The following is a 16,649-nucleotide window of genomic DNA, read 5'->3' as shown; positions in this document are numbered from 1 at the left end:
TTTTTCTAGGCTAGACTATTGTAATGTACTTTATTTGGGGATCATTAAAATAGCAACTGCTATATTTAGTACAGAATGCAGCAGCGAGACTGATACTTGAAATTCCTAAACACCAATCAGTCTCAGAAGGGATCTCCAAATTGCATACTAGTGAACAAACGCATTACCTTTAAGGCTCTATGTATTGTTCACAGGGTGGCTCAAAATATCGGACCCAGAGAACTGACAAAGATGTCCCAAAGATATATCTCTACTCAACATCTTCAGTCTGCTCACCACAATCTTGTATTCATTCCGAAGGGAGGAAGACCAGGTGGGGAGTAGGACTTTTTCTGTGGCCCCAGTAAAACTGTGGAATTCTCTTCCACAAGCTAATATTGATTTACAGGAATACAATAGTTTTCGGAAGGTGTTGAAGACCTGGCTTTTTACTTGATTTATGGCTAGTATTTTTTCTTGTGAAAGGAGTTCTTTCGTTCTTTTTCTTTTGGAACTCCCTTCTCTTTGGTGCCTCGACAGCTTGTAGTAACTGTGCTCTTTATAGATTTATATCATTCCATTTTACCTCCTACAACTTCCCCATACATTTGGCAACTTCATTCAAACCATACAGAAACAAAAGTTTAGCTAAGGGCAAAGTATTGACTTCTGGCTGCTCTATTGACTTGAATAGCTATATTTAAATATATATCAACTTAAGTTTGAGATTCATATAGTCTCATAACTAATGTCAATTATTGCTTGTGCTTGTGAATCACAATAAAATAATAAGAAATGCTTCTCTTTAGCAAATGTTAAGATATAACAGCCAAATCAAATCATTAACATTTATAAAGCGCGCTACTCACCCGTGCGGGTCTCAAGGCGCTAGGGGAAAAAAGGGGGGGTTATCGCTGCTCGAACAGCCAGGTCTTTAGGAGTCTCCGGAAAGCGGAGTGGTCCTGGGTGGTCCTGAGGCTGGTGGGGAGGGAGTTCCAGGTCTTGGCCGCCAGGAAGGAGAAAGACCTCCCACCCGCCGTGGAGCGGCGGATGCGAGGGACGGCAGCAAGTGCGAGGCCAGAGGAGCGCAGGTGGCGGGTGGGGACGTAGAAGCTGAGGCGTCTGTTGAGGTATTCCGGTCCCTTGTCGTGGAGGGCTTTGTGTGCGTGGGTGAGAAGTCGGAAGGTGATCCTTTTGCTGACTGGGAGCCAATGCAGGTGTCTCAGGTGCGGAGATGTGGCAGCTGCGGGGTACGTCTAGGATGAGGCGGGCCGAGGCATTTTGAATGCGTTGCAGGCGATTTTGAAGTTTGGCTGTGGTCCCGGCGTAGAGGGTGTTGCCATAGTCCAGGCGGCTCGTGACGAGGGCGTGGGTCACGGTTTTTCTGGTGTCGGCGGGGATCCAGCGGAAGATCTTACGGAGCATGCGGAGGGTGAGGAAGCAGGCGGAGGACACGGCGTTGACTTGCTTAGTCATGGTGAGAAGAGGGTCCAAGATGAAGCCGAGGTTGCGGGCGTGGTCTGTGGGGGTCGGTGCGGTGCCGAGGGCCGTGGGCCACCAGGAGTCGTCCCAGGCGGACGGGGTGTTGCCGAGGATGAGGACTTCCGTTTTTTCAGAGTTCAGCTTTAGGCGGCTGAGCCTCATCCAATCTGCGACGTCCTTCATACCCTCTTGTAGGTTGGTCTTGGCGCTGGCGGGGTCCTTGGTACAGTAAACTGTACATGGAGCGTTAGTTGGATGAGCATCATGATATACTTACTCCTTAAATATTCTAGTGGATAACAATCTAAGAGGCTACAAGGCAGCCAATATAAACTAGTTTGTCATCTGCTTTTTTACCTATCAGCAACATCAACATATTATGCCTTACATGCAGTCAACATAGGAGAGGATTAGTCATAGGGTGCCAATCAAAGTAGATAGGATCATCAGGCATATTAAGCAGTATTCATGAAAAAAACAAATGTTGTATTTTATACTTAGTTCTTATAGAACATGTATATTTTTATAATATTGAATGCAGAACTGATAATGATTAATGCTTCAAAGATGAAAGTCGAATTCATAAGCATCTTGCATGTCTTCCCAAACCAAGATGGTGACCACATTCAAGTGAGAATTAACATAAAAAACAAGAACACTTTTTAGCCCAGTGTATCAAGATGTTTACAGTGAAGATCATTGTTTCCCAGTAGCTGTTCTTCATATACGTGTGTGTCTCACTCAGTTCCAAGACTGAATTGATCTACATTGATCATTGGATGTTGTTCGTCATTGCTATTGATGAAAGTTCCTTTGTCACACTGGTTGGTTCCGGATAATGGATACCAGTGTTTGTGTGGATTTGGACATGCCTTTAAAGGCAATATTATTTTCCCAACTAATTATATTGAACTGAACTATATTTGGGTTGTGGAGTTCCCATCTTCTCTCCCTTCAAAGATGTTGAACTATTTAATTGACTTTGTGTCTCAAGACACATTAAAACTGTATTCAATATTATTCAAGAAAGTTGATTAATTATGTTCTCCATGCATATAACTTTATATCATCAGACAATCTAGAATGTATACTGGTTTTAGTGCTCTACGTTGCAAGAGAATAATCAGAATTCAGGAGCACACATAGCTGCAGAGGTTTGCCTAATCAAAGTGAATGTTGGTTGCTTTCTTCATGACTCCATTGAATGAGAAATCCTTACCAGGTCCAAGAGAAGGAGCTGTGCAGTGACGTCTGTCTTTCCCAATTCTCATTTCCCTTTGTGCTCAGGAGCAGATTTTTAGCTTCCTCAGAGTCCAAGGACGAAATCAAAATCCAGATATCTCTTCAGTGGAACTGTGTATATAGTAATATCTCCCACAGAATGGTTCACTGAATGGTAGACTGATTTACCCTATCTCCTCTGGCATGCTCGTGAAGGAAAATGGTGTAAAATATTAAACAACTGAGTGTTAGCTATCAGTCTGCCTGATACACCTGGAAATGGCTATACTGAGTGATGAACCTGAGGCATAATAAGCTGTCGTCAATTTCGCAGTGATCTGCCTTTGGCTTTCATACAGTTTTAGAGTTGCATTAATTGTAAGACACCTGACAAAGAAAGTACAGAAAATGATACATATTTATCAAACATTTGAATGATTAGACAACACCACTTATTAGTTTGAGCACGTTTTATTACACACATCTAAGAAGAAAATCGAAGAACCATACAGATGCCACTGACTTGGACCCTGATATGCAGAGATTAACAGGAAAAGTTGCATGATTTTGTTCAGCGAACTAAAATAATGTGACCACAGTCTCCTTTATTTGATCTGACACAGTAATTCAACCTGTCGGGTCACTTTGATATACTTTAAAATACGTTCCGTTAACACTACAGGAAATGTATTTCGGCACAATGCCATGCTGCTGGAGGGTGGCATGTTGCATGGTTTGACACGCGCTTCCATCGTTACATGCATGGTGCTATAGGATCGGTGCGCTTGCATATGCTTTGCTTTATTTCCCTGTTGGCGTACAAGCCGCTCTCGTCTTGCCAAGTGTTGATGCCACACCGCTTGCAACAGGCTGTGTCCACGAACTGTGAGTGGCAAATCTTGTGTGCTGCCGGAGGCGCTGACACACCGCGGTCAAGCTGTGTGAAATAAAATGAGAGACACTGTAAAAAAGTGGTTGTTAATTAGGTCCTCATCCACTGCGCTTCAAATAAGAATACTAACAAATGCGTAAAGAAAAGAAAGACCTGTAAAAGCATATAATCCATCCATCCATCTTATATGTGTGTGTATTTATGTGGGTAGGTAGATGAACCATAAATGGTCAGGAAGGGCATCTCAACGACAGAAAGGGTAAAGCAAAAGTGATGGAACAAGTATCAGGAGGACAAGGAGAAAAGTCAAAAGGAGGAGAAGAAAAAGAGAGTCAAAGTCTAAAGGAGAGGACAATTGCAGTGAACAGTTTGTCCTTGGTTCAACAGAAGATCGCAACATGTTAACTTGCACAGTTTAGAGTGAAGATGCTGTTCTCCTCGCAGCTGTCACCGGAAGGGGCCAACTCTGCTTGGCACTGATGTGACCATTTGCTAATCTACCACTGTTTTGTGAGCTTATCTAGCAGAGCACTGATTAATACAAAAATCAAGTATGTACCTGGAACAGAAGCCGGATAACCCCAGAAAGGAACAAAGGGCCAGAAGATTCTCTGTTGGAGAACCAGTGCCAAGGCAGAGACTTTGTCAGGATCCAGGCACATGCTCTCTTGTGAGAAAATATGGCCACAGGTTTTCGGTAAGGTTGTCTCTACGTGGCATTTTGGTTTGCTGAGCATGAGACATTCTTCCTGAGTAGTTTGGCATACTTTAATCAGTGTCTTGCCTGTTCCCCCTTGGATTTGCCAAACACTAGTATGTCATCACTGTAGTTCAAGTGTTGAGAATTCCTTGGCTAACTCATAGTATTTCATCATGGAATATCTTAGCAACTGAAAAAATTGCCGAAGCCTAATGGGATGCCTCTGAAATCATGAGCTCTAAAGGTTTTATTCATGTGTAGTCAGATCTGTCTTTTAATTTGTTTGTGCCCTGAAATAGGGTTGGTACGAGGTTCTTCACATCACCTTCATCTATAGTTGGCACCTCATCCATAGTCTTGCATAGTATCTGTAAAAGGCTCAATCTGATGGTTGACATGAAGCTCAGGCGACCTCCAGTGCTGGTAGCAGAATTAACTCCATAAATGTCCACAACAGTGGAGTGATAGCCATGTGTGAGCTGAGGGTGAAAGAAACCAAGATGTGTGAAAGGGTTATCTGGAGGCATATGTGCAGATGCATATGTTGGTCAGCAGAAGATCAGGTTTATAAGGTTGTTTGACAAAGTCAATGTCTGTCATAACAGTGCTGGTGGCACCTGTGTCAATTAAAAAGTTGACCAATACTACATTACCACAAACCATGATCACTAGCTCAGGTAGTCCATCATTATCTATTCAGATTACACACTACCCCTGATTGAGAAAATCTTTGCACTTCTGTGACCTTCCGAGTCCAATGAGGTTGATCCAGATGATGAGGATTGTGACCTGTGGCACACAACAACTACACTCATTTGGTGTTGTAAATAAGACGTGTTCTTCAACTTTCTATAAGGATGCAGTCTTGGTCACTGGAGAATTGTTAGGTGAAGATATTCATATGCTTCCGCATTCGCAGACAGTTTGAAAGATGCACAATTTGCCTCAATAGTGGCACATGCTTTGTGAAGCTTGGCACATTCCTGAATGCGGGAGGTAGAAGACGCAGTAATAGCAGGCAGAAAACATAGTGATAGCACATGCTGCTGGGTCCTTCATTGGCAGAGTGCATTCCTCCCATAAAGTTAATTGATTTGTTATTATATTCTTGAGCTTGTGGTGACCCGTGGTCTCAGCCTAATTTACGAATTTTCAAGATGGTCTAGATATCATCTAGATTCCTTGGTTTTAGCAGCACCTTCTTTCAGAATGCACCAATTGACAGCTAGCAATTATGTGAGAGTAAACAACTTCTTCACAGTTGTAACTGGTAAAATTGCAGCGCTGAACGTGCTTTTTGTGTCTCATAATGAATGAGTTCATTGTTTTGCCAAGTTGTTGCGAGGGTGAGTGGAACAGAGAGCGTTCATAGACAACATTTTTCTTTGAGAAGATGTATGCCATCAGACTGTGCTTCAATCCATCATATAACTCTCTCTCCACCTCTTCAAATTTGAATATCATACCATGAGTATTTGGGTCAGCACAATGTACTAGGAGGCAGAAAAAGCACATTTCATGCTCAATGTCAAATGTGCTGGCATATATGTCAAAGTTCTTATTTCAACTGCACCATCTAGGCTCTAGATTCTTAATGTTACTCATGATGAAAGGAGGCAGGACTCAATGGAAAGTGAGTCAAAGACTGGTAGAAGCCCTGAGCTACAGGCTCTGGCAGCTGCTGAGGCACAGTAGTGGAGGTCTGTGGCTCACCTTAGTGGATTTTCCATCTTCAAATGACGATGAAGACATGATGCAGACTGGCAGAGTTGAGGACACCTGGGGGTCAGGATGAGAATCACCAGAGTGATGCAGCAAATGTGAAATTCAGGACTCTTCAGAGCTATTGTTGAGCTGTAAATACTAATAGAGCCAGCACAGACATGAGGTGTGTAGTAAATGGTTTATTTGGAGCTTACACCTTGTTAAATCTTGTTGTAAAGAAATCTTTATTTTGTTGGTTCTTATTGCCTTTATTTTGTACATAGACAGTGCATGCACAAGAACCAGGCCTTGGGCTCTACATACGCTATCCTGTTTTAGGTTTAAAACTATAATAACAGATTGAGGAAACACCAAAATGGAAACAGCCCTCATTAGTGCAAACATATAAACACTGATAAACACCTTCACAACCACAAAGTAACATGCTACTCAAAGAAAGGAAAGTGAGAAAAAATAAGTAATTTTCATTTCTTTCTGAAAGTACCAACACAATGTAACTTTGCTACACAAGGTAGCAGCAAGTAAGACTGGCCTAAAATTATTCTGCTTGAGTTTTGTTGTTTAGGAATATCACTAAGAGATGGCTTCTTCTTTATTTTGTTTCCTCCTGTTTTGTGTGCTTAACCTAAAGGTACCGCGTTCTGAAGCATGTTTTGGGTCTGATCTAATTAGTTAATACACTGTAAAGAATCCATGAATATTAAATTAATATTTGATCTTTCGCAGTGTTTGAGTCTTTCATTGATTGCTGAAATGACTGGTTCATAATAATCCCGGCTAATATGTACTATCATATTTACATACAAATACAAAATTGGTAAAACCCTTTGATAAACTCTCATTTCTAACAAGTCACTATTGATAGCTGGTCAACTGCCAAACACCACAGGCTTCAAACATTTAATGTAAGGTGTAGTGGTAGATACGTGTGAAATATATTCTGTCACCGTATACATGGGATAATAGTGAAAACATGGCACAAAACTATCCACATATCAACAGAATATATAGCTGCAAACCGTCCCATTGCTATGTGTCATTCTTTCAGCTATTCCTGGCTTTTTCTCCAACTGCACTTTACTGCTGGAGTTTTTGAGCCCATATGCACAATGTTAACAGCAACATTTCAAGTCTCAGAATACAATGTGATGCCCGTAAAAAGGTCAAGCATGACTTAAAGTGAGACATTTGCCATGGGGACACTAGGCAGCTATTTATGTCCACACAAGACAGGCATCATCTAAATGTAGTCAGGCAAAAAGTGCAGAAAAGCAGTAGCATGTATACTTAAAGCATCAAGTTTCAGATGCCTTTGCATGCAGAACTACAAATTTATCAGGTGTAATGCAAACCGTTAAAGGTTTCATAAGGTACTACGATTTTGGGAGGGATCATTACCATTACAATGTCATAATATTAAGTAAGGAATAGGTGAATGACCCCCAACTGTGCCCAGGAGTTTCTTTAATAAAACATTTGAATATAGCACTCTTACTTTTTTAATCCATTACCAGTCCTGCAGAGCAGACGGAATCCTGACTGAATTAGTGTGAGGTAATAAGACGTGAGAGAGGGTAATGAGGTGTGAGTGCAATACACAGACTTTCTATGCCTACAGCAGTCTAACATACGTTTATTGGACACACTGCCAATAGGAAGACCCTACATACTCTAAATTACTTCTTTAAAATAAATATGTGCTTTATAATAATCAATAGAAACAAAGAATATGCTTTCCAAACAACGGAAAAAGACAGCTTTTGTCTATTTTGGGGGTTAGGAAGCTGAAAAAACGCTGATAACCACTGATTTAAAAAGGTTTGGAGAATGCTGAGAAAACACCACTGAAACCCACAAAAAATAAACACTGAAAACAGGACAGCTTAGCTACACAATAAGCTCAAATGAATGGAGCATGGCATCCTCTTGTTCTCCTTGATCTGAGTTATCTCTCTTACCCAATCCCAACCTACCTTCCTGCTGACTGCCACCTCTCATGCGTAGACTACAAACCATCATCTCGCATAAGGAAGGAGACCCAATAGTCAGGACCACGAGCACAACATGCAACAGCCCCTATTCTACGTTTGGGCCCGTATGAAATGGGTTAAAATAAAGATTGTGCTGAAGTGTAATTTCAGGGCAGAAGCATAAATGCACAGTGGAGCAACACGTCACCATTCAGTCAGAAATGATCCCCAAGTATTGCATGCTGGCAGTCACTTGTGTTGGTATGTTCTTCAAGCAACTCAAATCTGTCAGTGGTAAGTCCCTGTTATGTCTTTGGAGAAGGGCACACATGCCCAGCAAAAAATCAAACACGGATGCGAAAATGGATCAATTTCTCTTTTGCACTATTTTCCTGACCGCATAATTGGAGATTAAGTTAGCAAGGTTTGAGCAAGTTTATATCGTATTAAAATAAATGGAATAGGGCAGAAGAAAAGACTGCCTTATTTTTGATAGGTAAACATAATCAGACATGGGGCAAATATATTGCTGTTTGTCCATTTTTTAAATGTAAAAGATTGGGGTAAACTGAGATGGCTTGCTTTCCTTTCAGAAAAAAAGCATGACATGCGTAAAATTCAGTGGCGTAATTTGATATTAAACAAGCATCCACAATAGAGCAAAAGAGAATTTGCTGCATTTTAAGGGTATAACATTTCTGTAATCTGACCTGTGCCATTAACTGTTGTATCTACGGTTTTATAATGATGGCTCATGTGCAGCAGACCGAGAAAGCTGTTTGCCACACCACAGCAGTCCTAAGGAGAGTTCAAAAGCAGGGCTTCCCTGGACACAGATCACAGCGGTGCTTCACTGGAGTAATGAACACCAGAGCCAGGGCATCTGCATCAAGGCTGGCCAGCTACACCAGCGAGTCTGTTTCAAATTACTTCCAAGTGCAGACATTATAAAACAGTGCTCACATTAAATCGCAAGAGCTGCCCACTTCAAGATGCCTCTTCTGGGCACAAAATAATGTTTACACCTGCAGCATAGTTTCTCCAGTTCTAACTTACATGTTTTATAGATTATGGTTTTTATACAGTACTTTCCCTCGCGGATTTTAGTCATTTTGTCCATCTTTAGACAACATATTTTACTATGACCTAATGTTACCATTTTATCAATCGCAGACAGATGAAAGGCATGGAGGGCCCTTTATGCATTAGAACTTGTACCCTGAGAACTCTGGAAAGTTTACCCCAGTGAATCATCTTGCGAGTTCTAGCCTCTAACGCAAAAACACATTTTCAAGTGGGGCGAGGGGAGGGGGCAGGTGACCTGTTCCGTTAATTCTCTGCGTGGAGGGCCATTACAGGAAGCCAGGGGTACTAGTTGCTGGTCTTATCTAGTCATTGGGCATTCCTTGCCCTTCCCTTGTTATTCCTGGTCTCAGAGGCCATGAATGCCAAAAGTTCATGTAACAGTCATGTTTACTTTCTGCAATTTCACTGCTTTCTATTACCAGAGCCATTGTATTAGCAGATACGTGGCAGTTAAGGTGTGAAAGGTTGGGTCAATGGCGCAACTCAGCATTGCCATGTGGTTCCAAGAGTTAATTACTATGGCTTCTGTTACTTTTTTACATCTTTCCAACCTCATTGCCTTGTGAAGATCTCCCTATCTGAAATTTTAGATTCTATATATTTCTAATTTATTCCTTGCAGTGGTGGAAAAAAAATGTGTTTGCAAGTGAGTTCCTTCTAATAGCCCGGACCCAATGGGTAACTTATTTTAGTGGGCTGGGGACCACCCTAAAACCGGCAGATGGCAGATTTGAAAAGTCATTAAGCCTTTCATCTTTCTGAGGTCGTTTAAATCAGTGCCATTAATGAATGCCATATAACGACACATCACTCAGTGAAGTGCACCACATAAATAGCCATTAGTATACCAGATTTCAGTGCGTTGAGAAAGGAGGACCATAACCAATTGGACCAAGGTTGCCCACATGAGGTTTTGGAGGAGAAAGCAATCACAGGTGCTCTTTAGGTGTAAAAAGGCAGCTGTACTGGGAGCAAGCTGAGCGTACCAGCAACAATACCATTTGGCATCTTGCCGTACAAACTAAAATGCCCTAAACAGTGAACAAAGATATATTAAACTAGCCAATGCCACCTACCCTAAACAGTTCCTGCCCCCCTTTCAATTTTGTTGTTTCACCTTTCTTGTACTATGTCTTTCCTTATTCCTCCTTGAGGCTACTTTAGAGCCTTCCCCAGAGGCCTCTGCCTTTTAGATCTGGAAGGTTTGCAAGCCCATGGACCAAGCCTGCCATTCGTCTGCTTATTCCTTGCCTCTTACCCTTCCCTTCACTCTTGCCCGATATCCCAAAACCTGTCCTAAGCGCCCTTCAGACCGATCGCTCTCAAGTTGATAAAAACAACCTAAATTATTTTTTTTTTAAAGAATCCTCAAATTCCTCCCGGCCTACTCCCAAGAAATGCTGTACCAAGTTAGTAGGTGGGCCACGACATTGTCTCCTGACAGAAAGCTGTTTTTCTCAGAAGATGTACGATGACATAATCGAAACAACTTTTGGCTGACTCCTCTTCGCACTGTACCTTCCCTCCTTCAATAATCCTCAAACAGAGAACTGCCACATCATTACCTCATTATATTTTGCCAAAAAATGTGCCTCATCCGCAAGTCTTCTCTAACTATGTTATTTGTATCCTATGATGAGGTGCGGACGCCCACTGATTGCAAACACCAAATTCCTGGCAACAGCTAAGCCTGGAGCAACCCTACACACAGCATTGAGACGTCCTAATATCTGTTGAATCAGGTACAGTTCACATGTATTCTTAGGTAATGCATATTCTAGCAATCCTCTTCATTTTTGTAGGGTTGAGCCTGCTACAGCATGCGCTAGCACATGTGTCTCTCTTGCGAGTCTCTGTTATCTAAAAAGGGCTTGGAGCCCGCCTGCTGTTTACCATTTCTTGGCTTGCATGGCACTCTTTTTAAAAGCCTCATCATTTGTCACCACAAGCAAAGCATTATTTCTGTTCCTGTCTATGGAGCAGGGACCAAGCACTGATTGATTAAACTTAATCAGTGCCCATCTGAGGTTCCAAACCTGATTGAGGTACTTCTTTTTAAATTCTAGGGCCCTGCAAAAGAAGCTGTGTGACTGGCAAAAACGCATCCACCAGGACAAACAAAGCTGCAAAGTTTTATTTTCTAAAGTTAACTCTTCTCCTTTCTTAGAGTTAATGCTTTTATTCTATTTTGCTAAGTCTTCTTTTCTCACTTTGCACTTGTGGTTTGTTTTGCTCGTGGGAGCTGTTCTCAAAAGTTGATGATTATCTAGTTCTAAATATTACAAAGACACAATCTTTCTTTATGTGTAATTTCCCATATGATGCTTTAACACATAATTGTGCAGTACATCCCAATCCACTCTACTTCAATCCAATCCGCCCCACTCCAATCCAGACCAATCTACCCTACAACAATCCACCCCACCCCACTCAATCCAATTGACCCCAGATGCATCCAATTCATCCCACTCCAAATCAAACCACTTACCCAACTCCACACCAATCCATCACACTCCGGTTCTCCCAACCCACCCCTCACCCATCCACCCCACTACAATCCAAAACAATTTGTCCCACTCTAATCCAAAGCAATCTGCCCCACTCCATTCTGCCCCACTCCAATCTAAAATAATCTGCCCCACTCAATCTAAAACAATCTGCCTTGCTACAATCTGCCCTACTCCAATCTGCCCCATTCAAATCTAAAACTATGTGCCCCACTCCAATCTAAAACAATCTGTCCCACTCCAATCTGTCCCACTCTCATCCAAAACAATTGCCCCCACTCCAAACCAAAAACAATGTGCCCCACTCCAAAACAATCTGCCCAACTCTAATCTGTCCCACTCCAATGTCCCCCACTCAATCAAAAACAGTCTGCCCCACTCCACTCACAATCTGCCACACACCAATCCAAAACTATCTGCTCCACTGCAATCCAAAACAATCTCCCCAACTCCAATCCAAAAGAATGTTCCCCACTCTAATCAGCCCCAGTCCAATCCAAAACAATGTACCCACTCCAATCTGCTCCACTCTAATCCAAATCAATCTGCATCACTCCAATCTGCCCCACTCCAAAACAAAACAACCTTACCCACTCCAATTTGCCGCACTCCAATCCAGAATAATCTGCCTCACTCCAATCTTCCCACATGCCAATTCCTAACAATCTGCCCCTCAACACTCTGCCCCATTCCAATCTGCCTCACTCACTCCAACCCACATAATCTGCCCTCTTCAATCTGCTGCACTCAATCTGCCCCACTCCAATCCAAAACAATCTTCCCCACTCCAATCTGCCCCACTGCAATCCAAAACAATCTGCTGCACTCTAATCTGCCCCATTTCAATCCGCCCCATTTCAATCCGCCCCACTTCAATCCACCCCATTCCATCCCATTGCACCCCACTCCAATCCCCCCACACCAATCCAATACAGCTCAATCCAATCTATCCCACTCCAATCCAATCCACCTCACACAATCCAATCCACCCCACTCCTCTCCAATCCAGTCCATTACAATCCACCTCACTCCAGTCCAATCCACCCCACCCCAGTCGAATCTACTACACCTCAATCCAACCCACTCAAATCCAGTCCAACCCCATCTACCCACTCAAATAAATTCCACCCCATTACAATCCAATGCACCCCACTCCAATCCGATCCACCAGAACCCAATCCATCCCACTACAATCCACCCACCCCACTCCAATCGATCCCACTCAATCCAATCAAATGCACCTCACTCCAATCCAACCAATTCTAAACCACCTTAATCAACCACACTCCAAACCAATTACCCTACTCCAGACCAATCTACCCAACACCAATGCAATTCACCCCACTCCAATCCACTCCACTCCAATCCATCCCACTCCAAAAATCCAACCCACTCCAATCAAATCCACCACACACCAATTCAATCTACATCACTCCAATCTGCCGCACTCCAATCCACCTCATCGTGTCCACCCACTCCAATCCACACACTCCACCCAATACACCCCACTTTATCCCATTCCAATCCACCACACTGCACTTCAACCCAATCCAACAGACTACCTCAATCCACTCCAACCCACTCCACCCTATTCTACCCACTCTATTCCACTCTACAACACACTCTGCCACCAAACCACTGACCTCTACTCCCCTCTACTCCACTCTACGACACTCTAATCTAACAAATCCATTCTACAACTTTACTCCAGCACTCCACTCTTTGACACTCTGCACCACTAACTTTTAGCCATGCTGACCAGCAGCCACACTTGGGAACAACAAGGCAAAAACACATTTTCAATCCAATAGCTCTTGTATAGACAAGGCTTTGCCAATGCTTGTTGTATCTTGTCAGCGGGTAAGCGCAACCCCATAGCTACTGAGTCCAGAGATTTGCCTAAGAATTTCCTACTTTTAGTAGGGCACTCTGTCTTTTCTTCAGCTATTGGTACACCCAAATGATTAGTCACTCCTTTAAATGTTTTTAATACTCATAAACACCCACCTATCTGCTCACCCTTCCCTAACATGTGGAAATTATCAAGGAAGTGCAACACATGCTCTTCCCACAACCTCCGCACAGGGCTCTGTTTAGAGAAGAAAGCAATTACAGGTGCTCATTAGGAGTAAACAAGCCACTTTACTGGGAGCAAGCTGGGCGTGTTAACAAATTAATCCATCCCACCTCCCTTACACAGTTTCCTCCCCTTTGTTTCACCTCCTTTGTACCTTATCTATCCTTAAGCCTCCCTGAGAATCCTCTGGCATATTTCTTGTTCCCCTTGCCTTTTCCCAACTGGGAGGCTTGGCTGCCCATGGACCAAGCCTGGCATCCTTCTGTTAACTCCTTGCCTCTTAGCTTTCTCCTGGACTCTTCTCTGATACCCCTAGCCAGTCCTGAGTGCTCTTTTGACTACCACAGGAAGTACACATCGTTAGAGGTGGTACTTTAGCCACCTCCGAACCCCCAGCCACCAGAGCTGTTCATTTGACATCATTCAGTGTCCCCAAAGCCCTCAACAAACCCCTTAAATTTACAGCATTATCCAAGTCTTGACAAGTGTGCCCTGTCTTCCTTAAACAAATTCTTCTACTCCTATACTAAGTTTGGAAGCTTTAAAACCTCAAACGTTGCACCCTGCAAAACCCAGAGATTTCCCTATTTACTTACCTTCTGGCTCTGTTGATAGCCTCTGAGTTTTTTTACCCTGCCAAATCCTTCTTGGAATTAATTGGGTCCACATTATCTTAGCCTCTGGCCACTACTTCCTCAAATCCCTTTTTATGAATTTTTAGAGTTCTAGGCCAGTAATCAGCACCAGATTATTCTTTCCCATGTGTATAATCAATACCCCTGTTGTTCTCATAAATACCTAATTTTCCGTAAAACCTCACATCAATTACTCCCATTTCATACACCCTTTTGAGAAATATCTCACTGGGACCTTTTCATTGTTCAAATCTAGCTGTACTACTTGCTGTTGCCATTCCAATTGCACTCCAGCCCAATGAATTATGGTGTGTCCGCATATCCATATTTCTTCTTTATAAACCATCTCACTGTGGCCTTCTCTTAGTTCAAATCTAGCTGTACTCTTTGCAGTAGCCATTCCAATTGCATTCCAGCCCAAAGAATCATGGAGTTTCCTCATATCCATATTTCTTCCTTATGCCTTTCTATCCGTTGCCCACCTGTTAAGTGGGAAAAATTGTTTACATACCATTGCTTTATAGTCTTACATATCCACACATGCAAATAGTCTTCTGCCTCCCCAAACATTTTAACTCTTTCTCATTCATCCTTCTCTGAAAACCCTTTGTTGCCCCCTCTATCCTGAAAAAGTATGTTGCAAAGTCAGTGACGTCTATACCTTCATTCCTTAAGCACAGTCAAAACACCTTGGACTTGCTCAGCTGTCACAAAATTCCTACTGGCATGTACATATAGCAGACCCTCTCCTTGTTCCCCTTTCTTCAACCATTTTTTTCAATGCCCACACAGGACATGTTCTGAAACCCTTTATTTCTTTCATTGCTATTCATGTCTCCTTCCCTCTTTGATCTGTTTAACTCCTTCTTAAATATAGCCACATTTTAATCCTTTTTATTTGCACATCTGCCCTCTGGATTCCCCCTGCGGCCTATGAACAAACTACCTCTGAAACTCTTAAGGACCCTGTAGTTGGGTGACTACTGTACCAGAGGAACCCATAATAGCTGCCACTACAGGCACTGGAGGAGAACAGGGCAGCGCACCACTTGTGCAAGATGATGCCATATGGTGCTTGGCACTGACAACAGTGAAAAAGGACATCACAGATAAAGAGAGCAGACACAACAGTCGAGAGAGGCGTAGCCGAGAAGATGAGAGCTACCTGGACAAGACGGTGTGGAATGTGGCTGTCCCAGAAGAACACTGCACCACCATGGAACACCTTCTCTTCGTGGTCCACCACAACCACAACTCCTCCATCCGTGGCACCAAGGTGTACAGCCCACCTGGCCCCCCCCTGGCTTTCATAGACGATGTCGTAGTCATTGCTACCCCCTAGGCCCTGACGTCAGTTGACTACCTCCTCCTTGGCGACCTGAATTTCCACCTCGAGGACCACACCGACCCAAACACCACTGCTCTACTCTACAACCTCACCATCCACAGCCTCAGACAACTGGTCTCCGCACCCACACACATCGCAGGACACACACTGGACCCCACCTCACCTCAAGCAACCGGATCACCATCGAGATAATCTCCACCCTAGACTGGACCGACCACCACTGCACACACTTCACAACCACCGCACCCAGCAGCCACACCCACACCTCCAGACCCCCCCACGGGAAATGGAACAAAATCACCAACAAGCAACTCACCTCATCGCTCACCAAATCCCTCCCTCCTTCCTCCGATGACACCAACACAGCAGTACGCAATCTCAAAGCATGGATCACCAAATGCGCCAAAGCCAGCTGGTTTACCATCGAACTCCAAGAATCAAAGCGTACCCACAGACGTTTAGAGAAAAAAATGGAAGAACAGCCAAACCAGCGAAGACCTCAGCCCTTTCAGAGCTGCAACCACCACCCACGGATGAAAAATCAAGAACACAAGGAAGGATACACTCCGGAAGCGCATCAACTCCTCTGCCCACAACTCTAGGGAACTCTTCTCAGTCATCAACAAGTTCACAGATCCCCCCTCCAAAGCCACCAGCATCCCCCACCGTCACAGGACCTCTGCGACAAACTTGCTTCCTTTTTCAACCACAAGATCCAGAACATCTATAACAGCTTCCTCCAAGAAAATCTTGGCACCGGAACCTGTGAACGACCCAGCCCCCGAGAACCCATCCAGACCATCCACAGTTGGTCCACGCTCACCACAGAGGACACAGTCAACATCATGAACAGCATCCACTCCGGAGCCCCCTCGGATACCTGTCTGCACCACATATACACCAGATCATCCTCTACCTCCCCAAGCTCCGGAACACAATCAACTGCTCCATCAACATGGGCACCTCACCTGAGGCTTGGAATTCGCCAAAATACGTCCTCTCCTGAAGAAACCTTCGGCAGACCCAT

The 16,649-nt window shown here is 43.5% G+C and overlaps 1 protein-coding gene across 1 annotated transcript in view; it reads right to left on the bottom strand.

The window, feature by feature from the left end:
• Nucleotides 1-3,134: 3,134 nt before the first annotated feature.
• The window catches only part of CFAP95 (cilia and flagella associated protein 95), a 158,541-nt gene continuing 145,026 nt past the window's right edge, over nt 3,135-16,649 (bottom strand). The window contains exon 6 of the mRNA XM_069228818.1: nt 3,135-3,619. Coding sequence (XP_069084919.1) covers nt 3,437-3,619 — 183 coding nt within the window. The 3' untranslated portion in view covers nt 3,135-3,436. The remainder of the gene's footprint in view (nt 3,620-16,649) is intronic.

This window comes from Pleurodeles waltl, chromosome 1_1 (assembly GCF_031143425.1).
Source record: "Pleurodeles waltl isolate 20211129_DDA chromosome 1_1, aPleWal1.hap1.20221129, whole genome shotgun sequence".
In the NCBI taxonomy this organism is placed as follows: domain Eukaryota; kingdom Metazoa; phylum Chordata; class Amphibia; order Caudata; family Salamandridae; genus Pleurodeles; species Pleurodeles waltl.
This window is presented reverse-complemented; position numbering and strand designations above follow the sequence as displayed.